Raw genomic sequence first — 26,496 nt, 5'->3', positions numbered from 1 at the left:
AGGGTCAGAGGGAGAAGCAGACTCCCTGCCGAGCAGGGAGCCCGATGCGGGACTCGATCCTGGGACTCCAGGATCATGACCTGAGCCGAAGGCAGTCGCTTAACCAACTGAGCCACCCAGGCGCCCCGAAGGTGAGAGATTTTTTGACAATATCATTTGAGAACATAGATTCGGCCTTTTTTTTTTTTTTTTTTTTAAGATTTACAGGGGCACCTGGGTGGCTCAGATGGTTAGTCATCTGCTTTGGGCTCAGGTCCTGATCCCAGGACCTTGGGATCGAGCCCCGCATTGCAGGGCTCCCTGCTCGGCGAGGAACCTGCTTCTTCTCCCTCTACTGTTCCCCCTGCTTATGCTCTCTCACCCTCTCTGTCAAATAAATAAAATCCTTTAAAAAAGTAAAATTAATAAAAATAAAATTAAAAAATAATAAATAATAAATTTTTTAAAAGATTTTTTTTTTCTTTTTTTTTTCTTTTATATCTGTTGGAGAAGCAGACTCCCTGCCAAGCAGGGAGCCCGATGCGGGACTCGATCCAGGGACTCCAGGATCGTGACCTGAGCCGAAGGCAGTCGCTTAACCAACTGAGCCACCCAGGTGCCCCAATTTTAAAAAAGATTTACAGAGAGCACAAGTACATGCACAATCGTGAATGGGGGAGGGGCTGAGGGAGAGAAGCTTCAAGCTAACTACCCCTGCTGAGTGCATAGCCCAATTCAGCCGGGGCTCTATCTCATGATCCATGAGATCATGACTTATGCCAAAACCAAGAGCTGGAGGCTTAACCAACTGAGCCACCCGGGCACCCCAAGATTTGGCCATTCTTAAAGCCATTATGTTTCTAGACTTCCCAATATGTAAGCAAATATATTACTTTTCCTAAATCAGTTTGAATTGAGTTTTCTATCCCTTCAACAGAAAGAGTCCTAAACAATACACTTGTATATCACTTATAGAGATAGGTCAAGCCATTCACCTGCAATAAACAGGCATCCCACTTCTGAGGAGTTTTTTCTCATAAGCCCTTGCTGAGGAAAGTGACTGTAGATAATTAATTTGAATGCTGGTGACCAAATTATGTGTGTTCTGACCCTATTCCTATGGCCACATCTGGTCAGCAACATAGCATGGGACCTGTGAGAAAAACATTGTTTAGTTGGCCCATGCAGATCCTGTCAAGAATTTAAACCAGAGATGTAGAGGATTCAATTAATTGACAGCAAAAGAGAAATGCAGTGATGGGTGATAATGTGGGTGAATCATATCAAAAACAGAAGGTCACTAGAATAGGCACCTTTGTTCCCTAGATTGGAAGGAGGAAATTATTGGAATTCTTTTTTTTTTTTTTTTAAGATTTTATTTATTTGACAGAGAGAGACACAGTGAGAGAGGGAACACAAGCTGGGGGAGTGGGAGAGGAAGAAGCAGGCTTCCCGCGGAGCAGGGAGCCCGATGTAGGGCTCGATCCCGGGACCCCGGGATCATGACCTGAGCCGAAGGCAGTCGCTTAACCAACTGAGCCACCCAGGCGCCCCTCTTTTTTTTTTTTAAGATTTTATTTATTTGAGAGGGAGAGAGCAATCGCACAAGCAGGGGGAGTGGCAGGCAGAGGGAGAAGCAGGCTCCCCACTGAGCAAGGAGCCTGATGCGGGACTTGATCCCAGAACCCCAGGATCATGACCTGAGCCAAAGGCAGACGCTTAACCGACTGAGCCACCCAGGCGTCCCAAATTATTGGAATTCTTATCACGCACCTGAGCTGTCATCAGAACTGCTGGATTTAAAGCAATATCCTGATGAATATCTAGTCTCCCTGATATTCAGCCATGTAGCTTCTGTTCCTGCTTCATCATTCCAGGGCGTTCCAGGGATCATGACCTGAGGTGAAGGCAGACATTTAACCGACCGAGCCACCCAGGTACCCCTTAATTCACCTTTAAATGGGCAAGATAGACACATAATGTTCACTAGTGTTTGGTTGTTGTTTTTTTTTTTTAAATCACAGCGTATCTTCAAAATGTAGCAAAATAATTTTGAACAACCAGATATCAAACAGCTTTTCCTTATATTACTGCCTAGAGCTCCAAAGTAGGCTACTTTGTTATCAAGATTCATACTTTATGTGAGCTAAAACTGCTGCCACTTGGCCTTATTAAAATATTTGTGTAGGGACGCCTGGGTGGTTCAGTCAGTTGAGCGTCCAATTCTTGGTTTCGACTCAGGTCAAGATCTCAGGGTCATGAGATCAAGCCCTGCATCGGGCTCCATGCTCAGTGAGGAGTCTGCTTGAGAGTCTCTCCCTCTGCCCCTCCCCCTGCTCATGCTCTCACTCTCTCTCTAAAATAAAGAAATAAAATATTTTTAAAAAGTATTTGTGAAGTTACAGAAGGCAGATATATTGTGTTAGACCTTCTAAAGTTACCAAAAAACAAGTAATAATATCCGGTTAAAGAGATAATGGGTGTAAAGGGCAATTTTCCATGGACTATGCTTTGGCCTATAAAGAAGAGATACTCACATATCCTTGAAAAATGGAGGGCTTGTTGAAATGTTATGATTGGAATATGCAAAGTATCAGTAGCAGCACTTCCTCTAGCTAGCAGATCAGAAGTCAGGAAAGGCTTCTGGGGAGAAGTATCATCCTGAGCCATGTTTTAACCAGTCCTGTAAAGGGAAGACAAATGATGAATAAGATATGAAAAATTGTCCCCTTTATTAGTAATCACAGAAATGCTAATACCATAGTGAGATAAAGATTTTAAAGTCCTTCCATTTGGTCCCCTTCTTCCCCTAACCTGGGCAGGGTTATTGGTGCCAGCAACTGTCAGGGGTCAAAGGGGCACACCAGACCACCTCCCATTGAAAGGTGTCTCATGCCATGTCTCCAAGGACAGAGGACCCCGTTCTCATAGTGGGTACAGCGTATGTGTGTATGTATATGTGGGTGCATGCACACACGCGCACATGCTCACACACGGAGAAAAATGAGTGAGAAGTCGAATCCAAAGGCAGCTGCTTTCCTGAGTGTGTTCTACTTGTGGGACTGTGAAGCCAGAGCACGCGTGGAGAATTAAATCTCCCAGTCAGAAAACACAGTTCATAGTTTCCATCATTTTCTAAAGAAAAAACTCTGAAGTAGCTAATAATCTAAAATCCAAAAAAATTTAAAAATTTTTAAAAAGTCCTTTCATTTGTAAAATTTGAGAAGTCTGGGGGCGCCTGAGTGGCTCAGTTGGTTAGGCAACTACCTTCGGCTCAGGTCATGATCCCGGAATTCAGGGGTTCAAGTCCCACATCGGGCTCCCTGTTCAGTGGGGAGTCTGCTTCTCCCTCTGACCCTCTCCCCCCTCTCATGCTCTCTCACACACTCTCTCTCAAATAAATAAATAAAATCTTTAAGAAATAAAATTTTAAAAGTCTGGTAATACAAGGATGTAGAATAACAGGAACACTCAGGCATTTCTGGTAGAAGTGTATATTGGTACAACTACTTCGGCATAACCTAGAAAAATAAAGCCTGTGCTTTCCCTATGACCCAGCAGCGCACTCCTATTATTATATAGAGAAACCTTTGCATACATGTACCAGGACCATATTCAAGAATGTTAATAACACTGTGTTTCATAAAAGAAAAAAAAATTGGAAATTACTCAAATGTCTGACAAGATAATAAACATATTTTCAATGAGTCACATAATGAGCATTATATAAAAATAGAATGAATAATTCAATTTTTTATTGAATTATATATAATTCACAGTTAAACACGTGAGATGCTAAACAACAACAACAACAAAAGCCAGAAGTCTATATTCTATGACACCATTGTCATAAAGATTAAAAATTGGCATAAATTAAAAAAAACTGGCGTAAGTAATAATCTATTGTTTAAAGAAACAAATATGTGTGGTTAAACCATATTTTTAAAAAAACCAAAGGAATTGGGGAGTCTGGTGGCTCAGTCAGTTAAGCATTCAACTCTTGGTTTTGGTGCAGGTCATGATCTCAGGATCTGGGGACCGAGCCTGGCATCAGGTTCCCAGCTCAGCAGCGAGTTGGCTTGTGGATTCTTTCCTTCCCCCTCTGTCCCTCCCCCTACTCCCGCAGGAGCTCTCTCTCTGTCTCTCCCTAAAAATAATTTAAAAAAACAACAACAAAGGAATTATTAATTGAAAATTCAGGGTAGTAGTTACCTCCTAGAGTTATTATTTGCCTTTTGGAGGGCGGAAAAGTAATGAGAAACAGAACATACATGTAGCCTCAATCATTTTGGTAATGTTCTGGTTCACAAACACAGTGATGGGTTTACTAGTTTTCATTTTATTATGCTTCATAATTTTTTAAAGATTTTATTTATTCATTTGAGAGAGAGATAGAGAGCACAACCTGGGGGACAGGCAGAGGGAGAAGGAGAAGCAGACTCCCTGCTGAGCAAGGAGCATGCTGGACATGGGGTTCTATCCCAGGACCAGGAGTTCATGACCTGAACTGATGGCAGACCATCTGAGCCACCCAGGAGCCCCTATGTTTCATAATTTATATATGCATTACATATATTTTCGATGCAGTAAATATTACAAAATTTTAAATTAAAAATAAATTATGCAATGATATCTATATATACTTATAGAAATATTTTCTTTCGCCTTTTAGAATTTTACATAAGTGGAATCATAGAGTTATTCAATTTTCTTTTTCCTTTTTAAGATTGATTTATTTATTTGGGGGAGGAAGGGCAGAAGGAGAAGGAGAAGGAGAGAGAAAGAATCTCCAGCAGACTCCACTCTGAGCAAGGAGCCTGACAGGGCTTGATCCCACAACTCGGAGACCATGACCTGAGCCAAAATCAAGAGTCGGACATTCAATGGACTAGAGTTGAATGAACTCAGGTGACCCTAGAGTTATCCAATTTTCTTTTCTTTTTTGTAAAGATTTTATTTATTTATTTGAGAGAGACAGAGCACAAGCAGGGGGAGGGGCAAAGAGAGAGGGAGAAGCAGGCTCCCCACTGAGCAGGGACCCTGGTGCGGGGCTCATTCCCAGGATCATGAGATCATGACCTGAGTCAAAGGCAGACACTTAACTGACTGAGCCACCCAGGTACCCCGGAGTTATTCAATTTTCACTCATGAATAGGGCTAGGGTTTTTTTTTGTACGTTAAATCAGTATGTAGAAATCTACCTAATTTTATTTTTTTATTTTATTTTTTAATTTTTATTTATTTTTATTTAAAGATTTTTATTTATTTATTTGACAGAGAGAGACCCAGCGAGAGAGGGAACACAGCAGGGGAAGTGGGAGAGGGAGAAACAGGCTTCCCGCTGAGCAGGGAGCCCGATGTGTGGCTCAATCCCAGGGCCCTGGGATCATGACCTGAGCTGAAGGCAGACATAACCATCTGAGCCACCCAGGTGCCCCGAAATCTACCTAATTTGAAAGACTGAGCTACCTCATTTTTTTTTTAAGTTTTTTTTTTTTTTTTTTCAATAATCTCTACACCCAACATGTGGCTCAAACTCACAACCCGAAAATGAAGAGCCCACTGAGCCAGCCAGGCGCCCCTGAGCTACCTCATTTTTAAAATTGCTACATTGGGGGTGCCTGGGTGGCTCAGTCATTAGGCATCTGCCTTCGGCTCGGGTCATGATCTCAGGGTGCTGGGATCGAGTCCCACATCGGGCTCCCTGCTCGGTGGGCAGCCCTGCTTCTCCCACTCCCCCTGCTTATGTTCCCTCTCTTGCTGTGTCTCTCTCTGTCAAATAAATAAATAAAATCTTTTTTTTTTTTAATGCTACATTGTATTTCATAATATGGTTGTGTCATAGTGTGTGGGACTAGAAAATTTTCAGAAGCAAGTAACAGAGGACCCAACTCAAACTGGCTTAAACAGTAAGGAAATGTTTTGGCTCATTCAGCAGAGGGACTACTAGATAGACTGCCCTTCAGGGATGGGTGATGCAGAGGCTCGGTAATTTTATCAAGAACTTCCTGAGGCACCTGGGTGGCTCAGTTGGTTGGGCGTGTGACTTTGGCTCAGCGTCCTGGGATCGGCCTTATGTCAGGGCCCGCACTCAGCCAGGATTCTGTTTCTGCCTCTCCTGCTGCCCCTCCCCTGTTCATGCTCTCTTTCTCTCTCTCTCAAATAAATAAATAAAACCTTTAAAAAAAAAATGAATAAAAAAATATTTTTAAAAAAGATTTTATTTTATTTATTTGTCAGAGAGAGAGAGAGAGCACAAGCAGGGGGAGCGGCAGGCAGAGGAAGAAGCAGACTCCCTGCTGAGCAAGGAGCCCAATGGGGGACCCTATTCCAGGACCCTGAGATCATGACCTGAGCTGAAGGTAGATGCCTAACTGACTGAGCCACCCAGGCATCCCAATAAATAAATCTTTTAAAACAAAAAGATAGACATAATTTCATTGCATTGGTGGAGACCAGGTTCAGATAACAGTTGTAGAAAAAGATACCTTTATTAGGGGAAGTAAGAGAAATGATACTTAAACTAAATTAAATATCATTGTCTCCCATTAGAATGTTATATACAGGGGCACCCGGGTGGCTCAGTCGTTAGGCGTCTGCCTTTGGCTCAGGTCATGGTCCCAGGGTCCTGGGATCGAGCCCCGCATCGGGCTCCCTGCTCAGTGGGAAACCTGCTTCTCCCTCTCCCACTCCCCCTGCTTGTATTCCCTCTCTCGCTGTGTCTCTCTCTGTCAAATAAATAAAATCTTTAAAAAAAAAAAAAGAATGTTATATACAGGGGCGCCTGGGTGGCTCAGTTGGTTAAGTGTCTGCCTTAGGCTCAGGTCATGATCCCAGGGTTCTGGAATCGAGCCCCACGTCGGGCTCCCTGCTCTGCGGGAGGCCTGCTTCTCTCTCTCCCACCCCCTCTGCTGTGTTCCCTCTCTCCCTGTGTCTCTCTCTGTCAAATAAATAAATAAAATCTTAAAAAAAAAAAAGAATGTTATATACATATACATCTATATATTGAGTTTAAACTATTTGTAGAAATGCAATTGGTAAAGCCCTTTTTTTATTTTTGCAAGAGAGAGAGAGCGAGAGAGCGTGTGAGCATGAGTGGGGGTGGGGGGGAGGAGCAGAGGGAGAGGGAAAGAAGCAGACTCCCCGCTGATTGCAGAGCCCCGACGTGGGCCTTGATCTTAAGACCCTGAGATCATGACCTGAGCCAAAACCAAGAATTGGCCACTCAACTGCCTGAGCACCCAGGCGCCCCACTACATCTACCTTTTTGCTAAGTCCAGTGGACATTTCTTAGCCTTTATTTTATTTTAGTCTTCTAGCATTTAATGCTTCTGACCACTGCACTTTGACAAATCCTCTTTCCTTGAATTCTGTGTCCCACAGTCTTCCTCTTACCACTCTGCTTCCTCCTGCTTAACCTCCTTAGGAGGGTTCTTTTCTTACACTCATGTCTTAAGATGTTGGTTTTCCACAGGCCTTCTTCTCCTTACTCTAAGTGATTCCATAGCTGACTCATCTACTCTTAGGGCTTCAACAACCATCTATTCCCAGACCTATACCTATAGCCTAGAGCACTTTAGTTCCCTTCTATTATTGGCCAGTTCCCCATAAAGTACCTGCTCTGGGATTTTCCCTGGGCACTTCAAATCCAACATGGGCAAAACTACACTTATTATTGTCAGCCTCGTTTTTATTTGTTTCAGTAAAAGTCACATAAAATTCATCATTTTAAACATTTTTAAAATGTACAATTTGGTGACTCTCAGTACATTCGCAGTATTGTGCAACAATCACCACTATCCAGGACATTTTCATCACCCCACATGGAAATTTCATACACATTGGGTAGTCACTCCTTATGACCCACCGGCAACCACTAATTAGCTTTCTGTCTTTATAGAGTTGCCTATTCTGGGCACTTCCTATAAGTGGAATCACAGAATATGTGGCTTTTGGTGTCTGGTTCTTTCCTGTAGCATATTTTCAAGGTTCATCCATTTTATACCACATGACAGTACTTCATTCCTTTTTAAGCTGAATATTATGCTGTTGTATGAATATGCTACATTTTATTTATCCAATCATCAATGGATGGACATTTGGTTTGTGTCCACCATGAATAATGGTACTATGTACATGTGTGTACAGTTTTTTTAAAGATTTTATTTATTTATTTGAGAGAGAGAGAGCATGCTTGAGAGAGACCATGAGCCAGGGGAAGGGGGGAGGAGCAGAGGGAGAGGGAGAAGCGGGCACCCTGGGATCATGACCTGAGCTGAAAGCAGACACTTAACCATCTGAGCCACCCAGGCGCCCCCGTGTACAAGTTTTTGTTTGAATATGTTCTCAATTCTCTTGGCTATATCACTAGAAATAGAATTGTGGGATCATATGGTAGTTCTATGTTTAACTTTTTAAGGAAATGCCAAACTGTTTTCCATAGCAGCGGCACCATTTTACATTCCCACCAGCAAAGTCTGAAGATTCTATTTGTCTACATCCTTGCCAATACTTGTTATTCTTTGGGGTTTTTTTGCTAATTATACCTTCCCTAGCGAGTGTGAAGTGATATCTCATTAGGGTTTTGATTACTATTTCTCTAATGACTAATGATGTTGAGCATCTTTTCATGTGTTTGTTGGCCATTTGTATACCCTCTTTGGAGAAATATCTATTTCAAATCTTTTGCCATTTTTAATTGGATTATTTGATTTTTATTATTGTGCTTTAAGAATTCTTTATATATTCTGAATATTACCTCTGATCAGATATATGATTTGCAAATATTTTTCCCATTCTGTGGATTGCTTTTTCCCTCTCTTCATAGTGTCTTAATTCACCGAAGTTCTTAATTTTGAAGAAGTCCAATCTACCTATATTTTTCTTTGCTTGTGCTTTTGGTGTCATATTTAAGAAAGATTTCATTTATTTATTAGAGAGAGAGAGAGTGAGAGAGAGAGCATGAGAGCAGGGAGGGTCAGAGGGAGAAGCAGACTCTCTGCTGAGCAGGGAGCAGGATGCAGGGCTCTATCCCAGAACTCCGGGATCATGACCTGAGCCGAAGGCAGCTCCTAACCAACTGAGCCACCCAGGTGCCCCAAAAAGACTATTCTTTCCTCCACTGAATAGTTTTGGAACTCTTGTCAAAAATCAATTGACCTGGGGCGCCTGGGTGGCTCAGTCGTTGGGCATCTGCCTTCAGCTCAGGTCATGATCCCAGCGTCCTGGGATCGAGCCCCGCATCAGGCTCTCTGCTCGGCGGGAAGCCTGCTTCTCCCTCTCCCACTCCCCCTGCTTGTGTTCCCTCTTTCGCTGTGTTTCTCTCTGTCAAATAAATAAAATCTTAAAAAAAAAAAAAAATCAATTGACCTGGGGCGCCTGGGTGGCTCAGTCATTAAGCGTCTGCCTTCGGCTCAGGTCATGATCCCAGGGTCCTGGGATCGAGCCCCACGTCAGGCTCCGTGCTCAGCACGAAGCCTGCTTCTCCCTCTCCTGTTCCCCCTGCTTGTGTTTCCTCTCTTGCTGTCTCTCTCTCTGTCAAATAAAGAAGTAAAATCTTAAAAAAAAAAAAAAAATCAATTGACTGTAAATGGATGGGTTTAATTATGGGCTCTCAATTCTATTCCATTGATCTGTATTTCTATCCAGCACCACATTGTTTTGATCACTATAGCTTTGTAATAAGTTTTGAAATCAGGAGTGTGTGTCCTTCAAATTTGTCTTTTTCAAAATTGTTTCAAGATTGCTATTCAGGGTCCCTTGCAATTCCACATAAATTTTAGGATCAACTGTCTATTTCTACACACACAAGAAAAGTAATTGGGGTGTGCCTGGGCGGCTCAGTTCGTTGAGCATCTGACTCTTGATTTCAGCTCAGGTCATGATCTCAGGATCATGAGTCTGGTTGAGATTCTCTCTCTCCCCCTACTTCTTTCCCTCTCCTTCTGCCCCTACCCCTACTTGCATGAGTGCATGCTCTCGCTCTCTCAAATAAATAAATAAATCTTAAAAAAAAAAGCAGTTGGAGTTTAAAAATTTTTTTTAGAAGTTGGAATTTTTATAGGAATTTCATTGAATCTGTAGGTCAGTCTGGGGGCGGGTATTCCCATTATAACAATATTAAGTCTTTCAAAACATGAACACAGGATGTCTTTCCATTTGTTTTTTTAAATTAATTTTTAAACATTTTTTAAAGATTTTATTTATTCATTTGAGAGAGAGAGTGAGAGAGAGAGAGCACGAGTGGGGAGGGAAGGGGGAGGAGCAGAAGGAGAGGGAGAAGCAGACTCCCCGCTGAGCAGGAAGCCTAATGCAGGGCTCCATCCTGGGACTCCGGGATCACGACCAGAGCCGAAGGCATACACTTAACTGAATGAGCCACCCAAGTGCCCTTGTCTTCTTAAATTTCTTTCAATAATGTTTTGTAGTTTTCAGCATATGAGTCTTGCATCTCCTTGGTTAACTTTATTCCTAAGTAGTTTATTCTTTTTGATGCTATTGTAAATGGAATTTTTTTCTCCTGAAACCGCAAAACTCCTAGAAGAAAATATAGGTGGTAAGCTCCTTGATATGGGTCTCAGTGATGATTTTTTTTTAGGTTTGACAACAAAAGCAAAATCAACAAAAGAAAAATAAACAAGTGGGATTACATCAAAGTAAAAAGTTTATGCACAGCACACCATCAACAAAATGAAAGGGCAACCTACTGAATGGGAGAAAATATTTGCAAATCATATATTTGATAAGGGGTTAGTATCCAAAACATGTAAAGAACTCATACAACTCAATAGCAAAATAGAATATTATTTTCATACAGTTGACCAACAGGTACATAAAAGGTACTCAACATTACTAATCAGGGAAATACAAATCAAAATTGTGATGAGATGTCATCTCACACCTGTCAGAATGACTTTTATCAAAAGACAAGAAATAACAAGTGGTAGTAAGGATGTGAGAAAAAGGGAGCCCTCATGCAGTATCGGTTGGAAATGTAAATTGGTGTGGCCACTATGGAAAACAGTATGGCGGTTCCCCCTAAAATTAAAAATAGAACTACTGGTGGGCCTATGTGAGTCAGTCAGTTAAATGTCTGACTCTTATTTCGGGTCAGGTCATGATCTTAGGATCATGAGATTGAGCCTGTCGTCGGGCTCCATTCTCAGCACAGAGTCGGCTTGAAATTCTCTCTCCCTGTCCCTCTGCCTGTCCCCTGGATCATGCTCTTCCTCTAAATCAATCAATCAATCAGAGCAGAACTACCATACAATCTGGCAATTCTACTTCTCGATATTTATCTGAAGAAAATGAAAAAAAAAAAAAAGGGATGCCTGGGTGGCTCAGTCTGTTAAGCGGCTGCCTTCGGCTCAGGTCATGATCCCAGGATTCTGGGATCGAGTCCCGCACTGGGCTCCCTGCTCAGCGGGGAACCTACTTCTCCCTCTGCCTGCCACTCTCCCTGCTTGTGCTCTGTCTCTCTCTCTCTGACAAATAAATAAATAAAATCTTAAAAAAAAAAAAGAAAATGAAAAAATGCTAACTTAAAAAGATATATGTACCCCCATGTTCACTGCAGCATTATTTACAATAGCCAAGATATGGAAACAACCTACATGTCCATTAATGGATGAATGGATAAAGAAAGGGTGGTATATACACACAATGGAGTATTATTCACCCATTAAACAGAATGAAATCTTGCCATTAGCAACAACATGGTTGGACCTTGAGGGCATTATGCTAAGTGAAATAAAAAATACTGTACATTCTCACTTTTATGTGGAATCAAAAAAACCCCCACAAAACTGATAGATACAGAGAAGAGATTGATGGTTGCCTGAGGTGAACGGGGGTTGTGTGTAAAATGGGTGAAGGAAGTCAAAAAGTACAAATTTCCAGTTATAAATTAAATGTCATGAGGATGTAATGTACTACATAATGACTACAGTTAATAATACTCTGTTATACATTTGAAAGTTTCTAAGAGAGTAAATCTTAAGAGTTCTCATGATGAGAAAAAAAGTTTTGTAACTATATATTGTGATGGATGTTAATTAGACGTATTGCAGTGATCATTTCACAACGTATACAAACACCTGACATAAATATAACGTCACATGCCAATTATACCTCAATAAAATAAAATAAGTCAGAAAGTGTTCCTTCCTCTTCTGTTTTCTGGAAGAATTTGTGTAGAATTGTATTTTTTTTTTCAATAAATATTTAATAGAATTCACTGGCAAAGTCATCTGGGCTTGGAATTGTCTTTCTAGGAAGGTTTTATTTTCATTTTTTTTAAAGATTTTATTTATTTATTTGACAGAGAGAGACACAGTGAGAGAGGGAACACAAGCAAGGGGGGGTTGGAGAGGGAGAAGCAGGCTTCCCGCAGAGCAGAGAGCCCGATGTGGGACTTGATCCCAGGACTCTGGGACCATGACCTGAGCCGAAGGCAGTTGCTTAACGACTGAGCCACCCAGGCGCCCTCTAGGAAGGTTTTAAACTAAACTTCAACTTAAAAGATCTGTAGATCTCCTGAGTTCTTGCTGAGAAATTTTCTCTTCCTTTGTATTTCTCCCTATAAATTCTAGTCCCTATAACTTCTCGATACTCTGAACTGTCTCTCTCTCTCTCTCTTCTAAGATTTTATTTTTAGGTAATCTCTATACCCAGTGTGTGGCTTAAACTCACAACCCCAAGATCAAGAGTCACATGCTCTACTGACTGGCCAGTGAGGCGTCCCTGAACTTTGTCTCTTCAACTAGTGAAAGTGCTAGGATCCGATTGGGTTCTCACTCCCTGCACTGTACCTGGGAACTCTCTCCACGTAGTAACACTGTGGCAATCGGCAATTGTAGGGCTCACCTCACTTGTTTCTTTCTTTTTTTTTTTTAATATTTTATTTATTTATTTGACACAAAGAGAGAGACAGCTAGAGAGGGAACACAAGCAGGTAGAGTGGGAGAGGGAGAAGCAGGCTTCCCGTGGAGCAGGGAGCCCAATGCGGGGCTCAATCCCAGAACCACAGGATCATGACCTGAGCTGAAGACAGATGCTTAACGACTGAGCCACCCAGGCGTCCCTCACTTGTTTCCTTTTTTTCAGACACTAATGTCTTTTGCCGCTTGTTGTCTCAAAATCATTGTTTCATATATTTTGTCTAGCTTTCTAGCTGCTTAATGTAGGAGGGTAAATCTGGTTCCTATTACTCCATCACGGCCAAAAGCAGAAGTCCATTTAATTTTTTAAAAGATTATTTATTTATTTGGGGGGGCAAGGGAGGGCATGGAGCCCGACATGGGGCTTGATCCCATGACCCCGAGATCATGACCTGAGACAAAACTGAATCAGATGCTCAACCAACTGAGCCACCTAGGTGCCCCAGAAGCCCATTGAATTTTTAAGATTACTTCTGTATTTTCTCCCTAAAAGTTCTGCCTCATCATTTTTTTTTAAGATTTTTATTTATTCATTTGACAAAGAGAGAGAAAGAGTACAAGCAGGGGGAGCGACAGGGAGAGGGAGAAAGCAGGCTCCTGCTGAGCAGAAAGCCCGACATGGGGCTTGATCCTAGGACCCTGGGATCATGACCTGAGCCAAAGGCAGACGCTTAACCGACTGAGCCATCCAGGTGCCCCCAGTTTTTATTTTTTACAATTTCTTGTTAGTTTTAGCAAACAATTCAAAAATTTCTCTCTATATAATTATTCTGTCTATATAATTATTATTATTATTTTTTAAAGATTTTATTTATTTATTTGAGACAGAGAGAATGAGAGAGAGAGAGAGAGCACATGAGAGGGGGGAGGGTCAGAGGGAGAAGCAGGCTCCCTGCCGAGCAGGGAGCCCGATGCGGGACTCGATCCACGGACTCCAGGATCATGACCTGAGCCGAAGGCAGTCGCTTAACCAACTGAGCCACCCAGGCGCCCTGTCTATATAATTATTATATAAGTTATTCACAGCAGTACTGCTATATTAGTTTTCTGTTGCTGCCGTAACAACTTACCACAAATTTAATGGGCTTAAAACAACATAGATTTATTATCTTATACTTTTTTTAAAGGTATTTTTATTAAAGCAAGGGGACAGGAAGAGCCGCCCTTATATTTTATACGTCAGAAGTTGGATACAAGATCACTGGGGTAAAATCAAGGTGTTGGCAAGACTGTGTTCCTTCCTGAGTTTGTAGGGAGAATCTGTTTCCTTGAGTTTTCCAGCTTCTAGCTGCTCCCTTCCCCTCCCCCAACCCTGGATTCCTTGGCTCTTGGTTCCTTTTCTCCATCTTCAAAGCCAGCAGCTCTGACTCTTTCTGTCATCATATCTGTCTATGACTACAGCTGGGTAAGGTTGTCTGCTCTGTGATTAGATCAGGCCCACTTGCATAACCCAAGAAACTCTTCCCATCTCAAGATCCTTAACTTCAGTCACATGGGCAAAGTCCCTTTCGCGATGTAATGTAACATATCTACAGTTTCTGAGAATTAGAATGTAATGTGGACATCTTTTGGGGACCATTATTCTGCTTATCACCCTTTCCGTCATTTGAGAATACAGTGGTGGCAGGACATAGAGAGTGCAGTGGGAAAGGTATTCAGTGGAGACAATGGTAATGATGGCATCCTACCCTGAACTCCCATGGTGAGAGCTTGGTTGTGATTCCTGCTAACTGCCTCCCTTGTACCTGACCAGTTTTTGAGCCTGACATTCCAAACTTCTCAGCAAGTCTAAGATACCTAATAGCTGTCCAATTGATTAATTTTCTTTTTCAATACAGAGTGACTTTCTGAGTTTTATCTTCATGGGTAACCACATCATTTCAAAGAGAAACATAACTTTAGAATTTAGTTATTCTGGTTCCCTGGGCAAAGACCATCTCTAATAAGAGGTCTATACATGTTAGCCTTTTACCATAAATATTCAATTGATCTGATTACTTTCGTTTTTTTTTTTTAGATTTTTATTTATTTATTTGACAGAGAGACACAGCGAGAGAGGGAACACAAGCAGGGGGAGTGGGAAGGGGAGAAGCAGGCTTCCCACTGAGCAGGGAGCCCGACGTGGGGCTCGATCCCAGGACCCCGGGATCATGACCTGAGCCAAAAGCAGACACCCAACGACTGAGCCACCCAGGCGCCCCTGATCACTTTTTTCTTGTTCTGATCCTATACTCACCAAGCACCTTTTCAGCAGGCTTCTCCATAGGGATTTTTTTTTTTTTAAAGATTTTATTTATTTGTCAGAGAGCAAGAGAGTACAAGCAGTGGGAGCAGCAGATGCGGAGGCAGAAGCAGGCTCCTCGCTGAGCAGGGAGCCCGATACGGGGTTCGATCCCAGGACCCTGGGATCATGACCTGAGCCAAAGGCAGCCGTTTAACCGACTGAGCCACCCAGGCATCCCTGCAGGCTTCTCTATAGGACTCTTGTCATGAGAACTATTATGGGAACAAATGTGTTAACTGTATTAATTTTGAGTATTCCAATCTGGGTAACAGTAATATTTCATTGTGAACTATTGGATTGGCATCCTCAATCTGGTAAGATTGTTTAGAGAGTGAGAGATCCACTCTAGGTGGGTGATAAAATAAAAATTCTGTACAGGTAAGGCTGAAGGTTGAATTCTGGGCTCTGGCAAATTTAAGAAGGAAATGAATGTCATCTCTTAGTACCATTTGGGAAATGGATTTATCTTAATCCATACTGGATACCTGGATGTAGCCACTTAGAAATGTTCATTTTAGGGACACCTGGGTGGCTTAGTCGGTTAAGTGTCCAACTCTTGATTTCCACTCAGTTCATGATCTCAGAATCATGAGATCAAGCCCCAAATCAGGCTCCGGGCTCAGCAGGGAGTCTGCTTGAGATTCTCTCTCTCCATCTGCCCTTGCCCCCCTCTCTCAAATAATAAATCTTAAAAAAAAAAAAAAAAAAGAAATGTGTATTTTAGTAGCTAAAGACCAATTGTGTGTCTGTTTACGTTAAGGATTCCCTTTAAAGGGGAAGTCGAAGGGCACAAGCCTGGAAACCTGTCTTCTACTTGTTTTATATTTCCCGTTGTGGCTAAATATTGTTGAGATCTTTTTCTTGTTCTTTTTTTTTAAAGATTTTATTTATTTGAGACAGAGAGAATGAGAGAGAGAGAGCACATGAGAGGGGGGAGGGTCAGAGGGAGAAGCAGGCTCCCTGCCGAGCAGGGAGCCCGATGCGGGACTCGATCCAGGGACTCCAGGACCATGACCTGAGCCGAAGGCAGTCGCTCAACCAACTGAGCCACCCAGGCGCCCTCTTTTTCTTGTTCTTGTTCTTCTTCCTTTTTTTTTTTTTAATGTAATCTTTACCCTCAATGTACGGCTCAAACTCACGACCCTGAGATCAAGAGTCACATGCTCTACCAAGGGAGTCAGCCAGGCGCCCTTGTTAAGATCTTTAAAATGTTATGTTGAACAACTTAAGGAAATGATTCTATTAAGTCCAAGGCCTTGGTTTGCTTACCCTATAGAATTTACTTTTATGTTAACTTTTACTTCACTAACTTTTTTCCTAATTAAAATTTAAAAATTTTATCTTTTATGGTGAGATATACAAATGGAAGAGTGCAAAAGACATATACATGGTTTATTTTTTATTTATTTTTAAAAAGATTTTATTTATTTATTTGACAGAGAGAGACACAGTGAAAGAGGGAACACAAGCAGGGGGAGTGGGAGAGGGAGAAGCAGGCTTCCCGGGGGCTTGATGCGGGGCTTGATCCCAGGACCCTGGGATCATGACCTGAGCCCAAGGCAGATGCCTAATGACTGAGCCACCCAGGCACCCTGACATATACATTGTTTAAAGCAAAATTATCAAGTGAAGGTTAGTGCAACCACCACCTAGGTTAAGAGTTGAATACTGCCAACACCCAGAAGCCTAACATGTGTCCGGATCATCAGTTCCCTCTCTGAGCCAACCACTAGCTTGATGGTTCCGTTTTTGTTATATGACTCAGACTATGGCAAACAGTTCATCCTGCTAAAAACAACAAAAATGTTGGTAAAATATTGAAGAGTCAACAAGAAGATAGGTAAATATCAGACTAAAATCTAGGTGAAGGCAGGATCTAGAGAGTAAGTGGAGTAATGATGTCACTTTTACCCTGGGGCATGTTCCTTAATTGGCAATTTAAGCTTGGTTTTTCTAGTCCTTAAGGGCCACGTGGGTCAGAAGACAAAGCCCAGGGCCTGGTGGATGTGGCAAGTCTAAAGCTGGGACCGCAAAGGGCTACAGTTTCAGTGTAAGGGTAAATTATCAATAAATAGACCATTCAACAGACTGAATGGAAAGAATGTTGTCTTGGAAGGAGGAGATTGAGGAGAACTGTAGAGGGGGCACTGGACCCATAAGACAGCCCTCCCAGAGATATGTAACCCAATACGCATCTCCTGGTGATTTAAAAAAAATTCCAAACAGTGAATATACCCTAAAGTGGTCCCTCTGGGCAGAAGGAAAAGCAAATCCTCTCTGGAGGAATGAACCTTTATCCTAGGCCTCAAAGAATTCCCACAAATAATTTTCCAAGTAAAATGCTGCTCATAGTAAAAATAAGCACATGAAGAATGAAAATGAATAAAAACAAGCAACAACAGGGGCACCTGAGCCACCCAGGTGCCCCTTCTAGGGAATTATTAAGAGCTTAGCTCAAGGGGCGCCTGGGTGGCTCAGTCATTAAGCGTCTGCCTTTGGCTCAGATATGATTCCAGATCCTGGGATCGAGCCCCACATCGGGTTCCCTGCTCGGAGGGAAACCTGCTTCTCCCTCTCCCACTCCCCCTGCTTGTGTTCCCTCTCTCGCTGGGTCTCTCTCTGTCAAATAAATAAATAAAATCTTAAAAAAAACAAAAAAAGTTGGGGCGCCTGGGTGGCTCAGTCGTTAAGCGTCTGCCTTCGGCTCAGGTCATGATCCCAGGGTCCTGGGATCGAGCCCCGCATCGGGCTCCCTGCTCGGCGGGAGGCCTGCTTCTCCCTCTCCCTCTCCCCCTGCTTGTGTTCCCTCTCTCGCTGTGTCTCTCTCTGTCAAATAAATAAATAAAATCTTTAAAAAAAACAAAAAACAAAAAACAAAAAAAGAGCCTAGCTCAAGACCTATTCTCTGAACTTATTAAAAATCCCTCCCCCCTTTAAAGTAACCTCCACGCCGAACATGGGGCCCGAACTCACAGCCCTGATATCAAAGGTTACACCCTCTGCTGACTGAGCCAGTTAGACGCCCCTAAAATCTCTCTTAAAAAAAAAATAATGGGGCACCTGGGTGGCTCAGTTAAGCGTCTGCCTTTAGCTCAAGTCACGATCCCAGGGTTCTGGCGTGGAGCCCCGCGCCAGCGGGGAGTCTGCTTCTCCCTCTCCCTTTCCCACCGCTTCTCTCCCCAGCTGTGGGCGCGCGCTCTCTCTCTCAAATAAATAAATAAAATCTTAAGAGAAAAGAAAAGAAAACCTCTTTTCCTTTTCCTACTTTGAAACTTTGAAGTTTTAAGGTGATATAGACAGCTTAGTTTTTAACATCCTGGTTTGTGATAAGCATAGGAAAAAAAATTCTCAGTCATTTGTGCAGTTAGCCCAACTGTTGGCTATCTGCCCAGTCTTGAAAACATAATTTTCAGCAATATAACCCTTATATGTGGCTCACTCATTATTACATCGATTTGGTTTTACTATTGGTCTAATTATGTCCTTTGAAACATAAAAGAGTATGTGACTAAGTCAGGAGATGGATTCTTGTCCCAGCTTTGTCAATAATTTGCTGTGTGACTTGGCAAGTCCCTTAACCTTAGTTTTCTCTACTGGGTTAACAATTATCAAGATAGAATCATAGAACGTTAGAATTGGCAGAGACTTCAGAATTGATAGAGTACAATTCCTTTATTTCATGGAGGGGTTGAGTGATTTACCCAGCTTTCTAGAACAAGCGCTCAGTCTCCCGCATCTCAGACCAGGGCTCTTTTTACTACATCAGGCTTTCTTTCAGTGTCATTCCAAGAAATAAACAAAAAAACCCCGAAAAGTGAAAGCACTAAACAAATATATGGCTTTTTAAGAAAAGCCAGATAACAATGTTAACCATTAGCCTGCACCGTAGCCCGCAAGCTTGTCTGAAAATGAACCCCGTCTAACTTAAAGATAAAATTCAGAAGTTCTAAAACTATGTAGAGAAGGTCGAAAAGTAAAAGGTAAGGTAAAAAAATCAGCTTGGAGAACACCCATAAAGGGAAAACAAAACTCCAAGAAGAGTAAATTCTTTTATCATTTCTTTCTGGTCTTTTCCTAACTTGGGCAAGGTGAAATCAGGGAAGAGGAGATTGCCTGTTTTTACACATTTCTGAAGGAATCGTGTGCAATATGTGTTCGTGAAATAGAATTATTTGCCTCAACTATACTACACATTACATCAGTCATCTAATTTAGCGCCATTCCCTCTCCGGCCACTACCCAAAACAACGCGCTGAAATCTTCGAACACCGCAGTCAATGCAAAAACTCCAAGTCCCGAAACGCTCGACGGCCAGTCTTCACCGCCTCCTCACAAGAGCAGGCTTTTTCGTCCTGGGAGTTGTAGTCATTTAGAGCCTTGATTTCCGGGATGTGGGGAAGGACGCACGTCCTGGGAACTACATTTCCCAGGAAGCCGTGCGCGCCCTTCTCCGCCCTCGCCGGCGTAGGACTCCACCCCCTCCCTCTCCTCTCTCCCTGGACTGCACTGCTCACGCCTTCCTGGTAGTCTGAGCTGGGAGAAGTTCACTCCGATCAGCTGATCCCAACTGACAACAGGAGAGGAGGAAGCCCGGGAGGCAGAGAAGGAAGAGGGGGGGCGAGATGGAGATGAGGATGGATCCACCGGTGCCCTGAGGAACAGCCCCCGCCCCCGCAGGCGCCCTGCGGTCCCCCGACGCCGCCTCACCGCGGCCGAGCTGCTCCGTGGTGGGATCCCCGGGCCGCCGCGGGCGGGGAGGGAAGGGCACGGCCCAGCGCCGGGCGAGCTATAGTCCTGGAGCTCCGGCTGCCCCCGGGGGGGGGGGGGGCGGGTGCGGCTGGGGTGGGGGTGGGGTGGTATAAACAATGGATTCGGCTCTAGCCTCTGCTAGCGTGGGGGCGGATTTTGGGGGACCTTCTTTGTTTAGACTCTGCTCGTGCCCCTCGGGTTGTGGTGGTGTTGCCCGGGAGAAAGGAAGGGTGAGGAACCCCCGGCTGGAGAGAGGTGTCGAGGTGGGGGCCCGAGTGGGCAGATTGTTTGCTTGGCCGGTCGGGCGGTGAGGTGTTCTTTTGAAGGTTGATTTTATATTTTTCTAAATTGTGGCAAATTTCGATTTTTGTTTCCGTTGTGGGAGCTGCTTGGGCATGGCTGAGGTTAGGGTGTAAATAAGGTCTTCTAGTCACTCCCTTGCCTTCCTTGTTTGTCTAAAAATAAGATTGATAGATTGATTACTAGAGGGAGGACTTTACATTTCGTTGGGGTATTAGAATGGAGGTCAAGGCTAAGAGGGGTTAAGAATGTAATTGTAGAAGTGAAAAAGCCTCTTTCCTGCCCCAGTTATCTTTTTTTCCCTTTTTTCTTTTTGAAGTTATTTTTAAGTTAGTTTTTGAGTGACAGAGAGAAAAATTATTTGTTATAACTCACTGCAGGCCTGGCTTTGCAGTGGGCCTTAGAGGAGGAATTCTGTCTCCTGTTGCTCCCTTTTTTTGCAATTAGAGAAGGGACAAAAGGAAGTACAGTAATTGTTTTTTATTGTTTTTAAACATGACATGGTGACTTTTGTTTCCAGGCTTAAGGTCCTTCATAGACATTTGTCTAGAGTTGAAACAACCTAACTAGATCTGCCAAAGGCTTTGATGGAGCTAAAGTCTACATTATTATCATTTCTTTAGATTTTTACAGGTCTCTTTATTCACCTCATAAGTGTGTGCTGCAGGTTAGGGGAGTGCAGAGGGTTGTCCCTCCAAGGACTGTTTGCTTAATGATTTTGATTCTGAATTATTATAATAACTGGATGAACAGAGAATTTCAGTCTGTGAAATGAAGAGACAAAGTCTCTGAAATGCCTTGGGCCTAGAGATAGTGGCTGTTTTCAAAGGGAGGAGCCTTGCCCATGGTTTTGAGAAGAAAATTCTAGGATCAGAAGTAGCCTGTGTAAGTTTTATAGCAAGAATGAGATTTCTCTCAGGAGTTCTGGCCTCTTATTTAACCACAATCTTTTTTTTTTTTTTTTTTAGGTGACTTCTGTTTTTAAATTAGTGAAATCCTTTTCCTTCCTCTATTGTAGGTATCCCCTGAAATATTGACTTGAGGTTGGATTATATTGCAGAGCTTCTGACCACTCTCTTTCACTACCAAACCCTTGTGGCTGAGGCCCAACTGATGAGCCCACCTCAGTGAACCTATCGGATCTCTCTCAGATAGCCATAAGAGACCCTTTCAAGTTAACTTTGACCACAACTTTGCTTGCACTTTATGGAGGATAAAACCATCAAACCAAATCAACGTTGCTGCTGACACAGGAATCTTGGAGGCAGAAAATTAAAAATTCCAACATTTGTGAGTGTGAAGAATTCTGATAGGACACCGAAGGTTTGTTTTTGTTTTTGTTTTTTTTTAAGGTGTTCAGAATCCAGTGAAAGTTCTCTGCAGTCCTCAGACTCCAAAGCCTTTGTCTTCACTCCTGGGGAAAGCCCAGGGACCGGTCTATGGTGGGTGATTTCCTTGCCAATCTGAGTATGAGTGCTCAGACGTCCCCAGCAGAGAAGGGCCTGAATCTGGGGCTGATGTGCCAGGAAAGTTACGCCTGCAGCGGGACTGACGAAGCGGTCTTTGAGTGTGATGAGTGCTGCAGTCTGCAGTGTCTCCGCTGCGAGGAGGAGCTCCATCGGCAGGAGCGGCTGAGAAACCACGAGCGGATAAGGCTCAAACCTGGCCACGTCCCTTACTGCGACCCCTGCAAGGGCACCAATGGGCATTCGCCGGGTATTAGGCAGAGGGCAGCCGTGAGGTGCCAGACCTGTAAAATCAACTTGTGCTTGGAGTGCCAGAAGAGGACTCATTCCGGGGGTAACAAAAGGAGACACCCTGTTACTGTGTACCATGTCACTAAGGTCCAGGGGCTACTGGAGGAAGAAGAGCTGGATGAGGAGACCAGGAGGAAGAAGATGACTGAGAAGGTCGTGAGTTTCCTCCTAGTAGATGAAAATGAAGAAATTCAGGTGAGCCTGTGGGTGAAGTGCGAGTCCTGTGGTCGTGCAGCAGATCTGTTGCTGGAAGGTAGCTCTCAAAAGGAAAAGTCCAAGAAGAGCTCACCTTTTGATCGTTAAAGGGCGAGACCCCTGAAAGCTTAAGTTGGGTGGAGTCAGAGTTCGTCCCTTAACTGGTTGTGTGACCTCGGGCTGAATTACTTTATCTCCCTGAGCCTTGGTTTTATCATCTATAAATTGGAGACAGTGCCTACTTCTTCGGGTGGTTGAGGGGATGAAATGGCCCCATGTGTGTAAAGCCTTTTGCACAACAAGTGCTCAGAACATGGTAGCTGTTGTTGTTATCGTGTTACGGGGGTTATTGTGAGGGAGATCCGACTTAGATCAGCTTTCTGAGTGAGCGCGCTTGGCAAGTTGATAAATGGGACAGATGAGGGGCTGTGTGTGCAGGGTAGGAGACACCGTGGGTCCTCTAGGAGTGCCAGGCAGCAAGTCATAAACCTGCTAGCTCAATTTAGAGAGGGGGGTGGTCTTTAAAAAGTGGCTTTTGATAAGGAGAGTATGCTGCCAGATGGCCTCTTCTTTTCCTGTACAAGCTGATAGGAAAAGCCAGTGAGGGCACCTGCCATTACAGAAGGACTGGAGAATATTTGATTGGATTCTGAGTTGGGGCAAGGGTAGGGTGTGATGGGAGCAAGCTGGGGAGATCGTGGCGTGTGACAGTTGGGGGTGACTACGGAAGGGGTGGTATAACGTTTATACTTTCCAGGGAAAGTAGTGTAATGTCCATGCTTTTGAGTGAAGACTGCTTGAGTGCCGTGCTTGCTTCTCCACTCGCCGCGTAACCGTGGAGAGTGATTCGAGCTTTGTGCCTCAGTCTCACTTGTACTTCCCAGTAGTAATTGAGAAGATTCTGAGAGAGAGTAAGGAATGGAAATGGAAGGGCCCTTATCAAAGGGCCTGGCGCATAGTGTCCGGTACCAGCTCCTTGTTTCTCAGTGTCATGGGGTATTTGTGGTAAATTGACTGGGTACTTTTCAGCAGTGATGACTCCTCAAGTCTCCAGGTTGGGGGAGAACCTTTGTAAGTTGCTGTTTGACACTCTCCAGTTGCCCACTAAGAATTTTTCAGCTCTGTCTTTTTCCTCCTTGGTAAGGTTATAGAAATGCATTACATCATGATTCCATTGTCAGCTAAATACTTTGCTAACACAGACTTCTTTATTGGCTGAGAGAGACTAATGGAGTTATGGAAGAGTGACCCAGATCCCAGTCTGCCTCCCTTGTTAGCAGTAATGTCTTCATTATGGTTATGCTCTAATTGGGTGACTGTGGACTAAATATTTTATAAATGGAACACTTGGACTTGGATGATTCTTGTTGGTTTTGCCACCAATTCAGCCTATGGAAAGTCATATTTTGGATTGCTGTCACTTTTGTAAAGCAAGAGGAAGATTTGGAATGAACCAGTAATCCTCATGGATGTTGTGTTGGCACCAAAAAGTATTTTTTGAGGGGAGGAGGATGTGTATTTTTTTCTTTTTGTGCCATTGATACATGTTCCTTAGTGTAGAGAATTAGGAAAATATATGGAAGTGTAGTGAAGAAGACAAATCCAACTACCCAGAGATGATATTTGTTCATCTTTTTTCTTGCAGTGTATAATAATGTATGTAATTGGGTTGTTTGTAAAGATTCCTCCTGCTTTGCTTTCTTTCTTAAACACTGACCACTTCCCACGAAGTAACAATTTCTTAAGCTTAAGCAGCACTGGTTGGGACTAATGGATTAGACATAGAATTTATTCTTTTTAGGTGGTGATTTGTTCTCTCAGAGTCACAGTGGAAAAATACTTTGAGAGAATGTCTGGTTCTGTTTTCTAATGTGAATGTCCAAAACAATTAGATGATTGTCTAATCTGAATCTAGATTATAAATTCAGCCAGCATGTGAACTCCTGGAGAGCAGGACCGGGTCTTAGGCCCTGTGTCATGTACAATGGTAGGTAGGTACATTGTCAGCGCATAAATACCTGTTGATAGGTCGGTGATGTCACATTTCAACTTCAGTTTTTAAAAAATGGGTATCATGGACATACCTAGTTAAAACCTAAAATAACATAAAAAGGCATATGATCGCAAGAGTTTCCCTCCTACTCCATCCCCTTAGTCTCCTCCTTTAGAACAATCATCACGAGCAACGAACTATATGCCCTTTTAGAGTTTTTTGACATGTATTTATTAACATATGTATGTATCCTTTTTATTTTTATTTATTTATTTATTATTTTTTAAAGATTTTATTTATTTATTTGACAGAGAGAGAGAGAGAGAGAGCGAGAGAGGGAACACAAGCAGGGGGAGTGGGAGAGGGAGAAGCAGGCTTCCCGCTGAGCAGGAAGCCTGACGTGGGACTCGATCCCAGGACCCTGGGATCATGACCTGAGCCGAAGGCAGACGCTTAACAACTGAGCCACCCAGGCACCCTATCCTTTTTATTTTTAAACAAAAATGAAATCTAATATGCTTACTGTTCTGTCCCTGAGCTTTTTTTCACTAAAGGGATACATCTTATTGCTATATCAGTACATCTTATCAGTACATTGAGGTCTACCTCATTATTTAAAGGCTGTCTGCTATTTTGTTGAATGGGTTTTCTGTAATTTGAGCCTGTTAGTGGATACTTGAGTAGTTAAAAACAAGGATATATTGACTATCCTGTGAATCTATTTAGAAGTGGAATCTCTTTGTCAAATGATATGTGCATTTTATTTTATATATTTTATTTTTTTAAAGATTTTATTTATTTATTATAGAGAGAGAGCATGCATGTGCATGAGCGGGGGGGGGGGGGGCGCAGAAGGAGAGGGAGAAGCAGACTCTCTACTGAGCAGGGAGCCCGATCATGTGGGGCTTGATCCCAGGACCTGGAGATCATGACCTGAGCCCTAGGCAGATGCTTAACCGACTGAGCCTCCCAGGCACCCCTAATATGTGTATTTTAAATTTATAGATACTACCAAATTTCTGAACCTCATTTTCTTAGCCTCTGAAGTACTTTGGTGAGTCCCCTGGGTTCTCATCTTGACTCACAATAGCTAAAATTTAAAAAGCTCTTACTATGGTTGTTAGGAACTGTTAGGAACTGTTCTTAGGACTTGTATGAGCTCATTTAATCCTGATGATAACTGTGTATTAGTTTCTTATTGCTGTGGTAGCAAATTCCCAACATTTAATGACTTAAAACAACACAAATTTATTTTCTTACAGTTTGGAGGTCAGAAGTCTGGAAATGGGTCTGTATGGCTGCGTTTCTTGTGGGACTCCAGGGGAGTGTTTCTTTCCTTTTCTAGCTTCAGGAGGCCACCTACATTCTTTGGCTTGTGGCCCCATTGTCTAGCTTCAAAGACAGCAATGTAACATCCTCCAATCCCTCTTTCTGTGTCTCCGCTTCTGTTGTCATATGTCCTTCTTGGCCCTCTTGCCTCCCTTTTACAAGGACACTTTGATTAGGTTGGACCCACTTGGATAATCTAGCACTGTGTCCTCCTCTCAAGGTGTTTAATGCAGTCACATCTGTAAAGTTCCTTTTGCTACATAAAATGAGCTATTCACAGCTCTTGGGGATTAGGTCGTGGTGAGTAGGGGGTGCAGTTTCAGCCTACCACACCTCATGAAGTAAGTTGGAGTCAGTTTGGGCTGCTGTGTATGATAGAATACCATATGCCATTAAATTATATACCGTTTAGTAGCATATAAACAACAGAAGCTTATATCTTGCAGTTCTGGAGGCTGGGAAGTCCAAGATCAAGGTGCTAGCAGATTCGGTGTCTGGTGATGACTGACTTCCTAATTCATAGACAGCCATCTTCTCTTCTCCCTCTGTCCTCAGATGGTGGAAGGGAGTTCCAGAATCTTTTTTTATAAGGGCACTAATCTTATTAATGAAGACCTCCCTTCATGACCTGATCACCTCCCAAAAACCCCACCTCCTAATACGGTCACATTAGGGGTTAGATTTCAACATGAATTTTGGGGGAACACAAACATTTCATTTATAGCATTGTGTTTTATAGGTGAGGACATTGAAGCACAGAGATGAAGTAACTTGCCAGGATCAAGTTACAGTAAGTGGCAGAAGATTTGAACAGAAGTATCGGGCTTTAAAATCCTTGCTGTAACTATGACACTCCAGTTGCCTCTGACCAAGTCTGTTAAGCTTTCTGATTAAGCTTTTTATGGCCAGTACCATCAGCTCATCAATTCCTCAGGGCTGCTTGCTGTGAGGAGCAAAGAAAGCACAGCTCTA

The 26,496-nt window shown here is 42.9% G+C and overlaps 1 protein-coding gene across 2 annotated transcripts in view; it reads left to right on the top strand.

Moving 5' to 3' along the window:
- The first annotated feature begins 19,689 nt into the window (after window positions 1-19,689).
- ZFYVE1 (zinc finger FYVE-type containing 1) overlaps window positions 19,690-26,496 on the top strand; it is a 57,177-nt gene continuing 50,370 nt past the window's right edge. Inside the window, exons 1-2 of one of the 2 annotated variants that reach the window (XM_036097772.2) lie at window positions 19,690-19,928; window positions 21,269-22,202. In XM_036097772.2, coding sequence (XP_035953665.1) covers window positions 21,690-22,202 — 513 coding nt within the window. In that variant the 5' untranslated portion in view covers window positions 19,690-19,928; window positions 21,269-21,689. Of the gene's footprint in view, window positions 19,929-21,218; window positions 22,203-26,496 lie in introns of both variants that reach the window. The other variant, XM_078053873.1, reaches the window with a different exon arrangement.

The sequence above is a fragment of the Halichoerus grypus genome, chromosome 8, assembly GCF_964656455.1.
Source record: "Halichoerus grypus chromosome 8, mHalGry1.hap1.1, whole genome shotgun sequence".
Taxonomy (NCBI): domain Eukaryota; kingdom Metazoa; phylum Chordata; class Mammalia; order Carnivora; family Phocidae; genus Halichoerus; species Halichoerus grypus.
The sequence above is the reverse complement of the archived record's forward strand: the minus strand, read 5'-3'. Positions and strand labels throughout refer to the sequence as shown.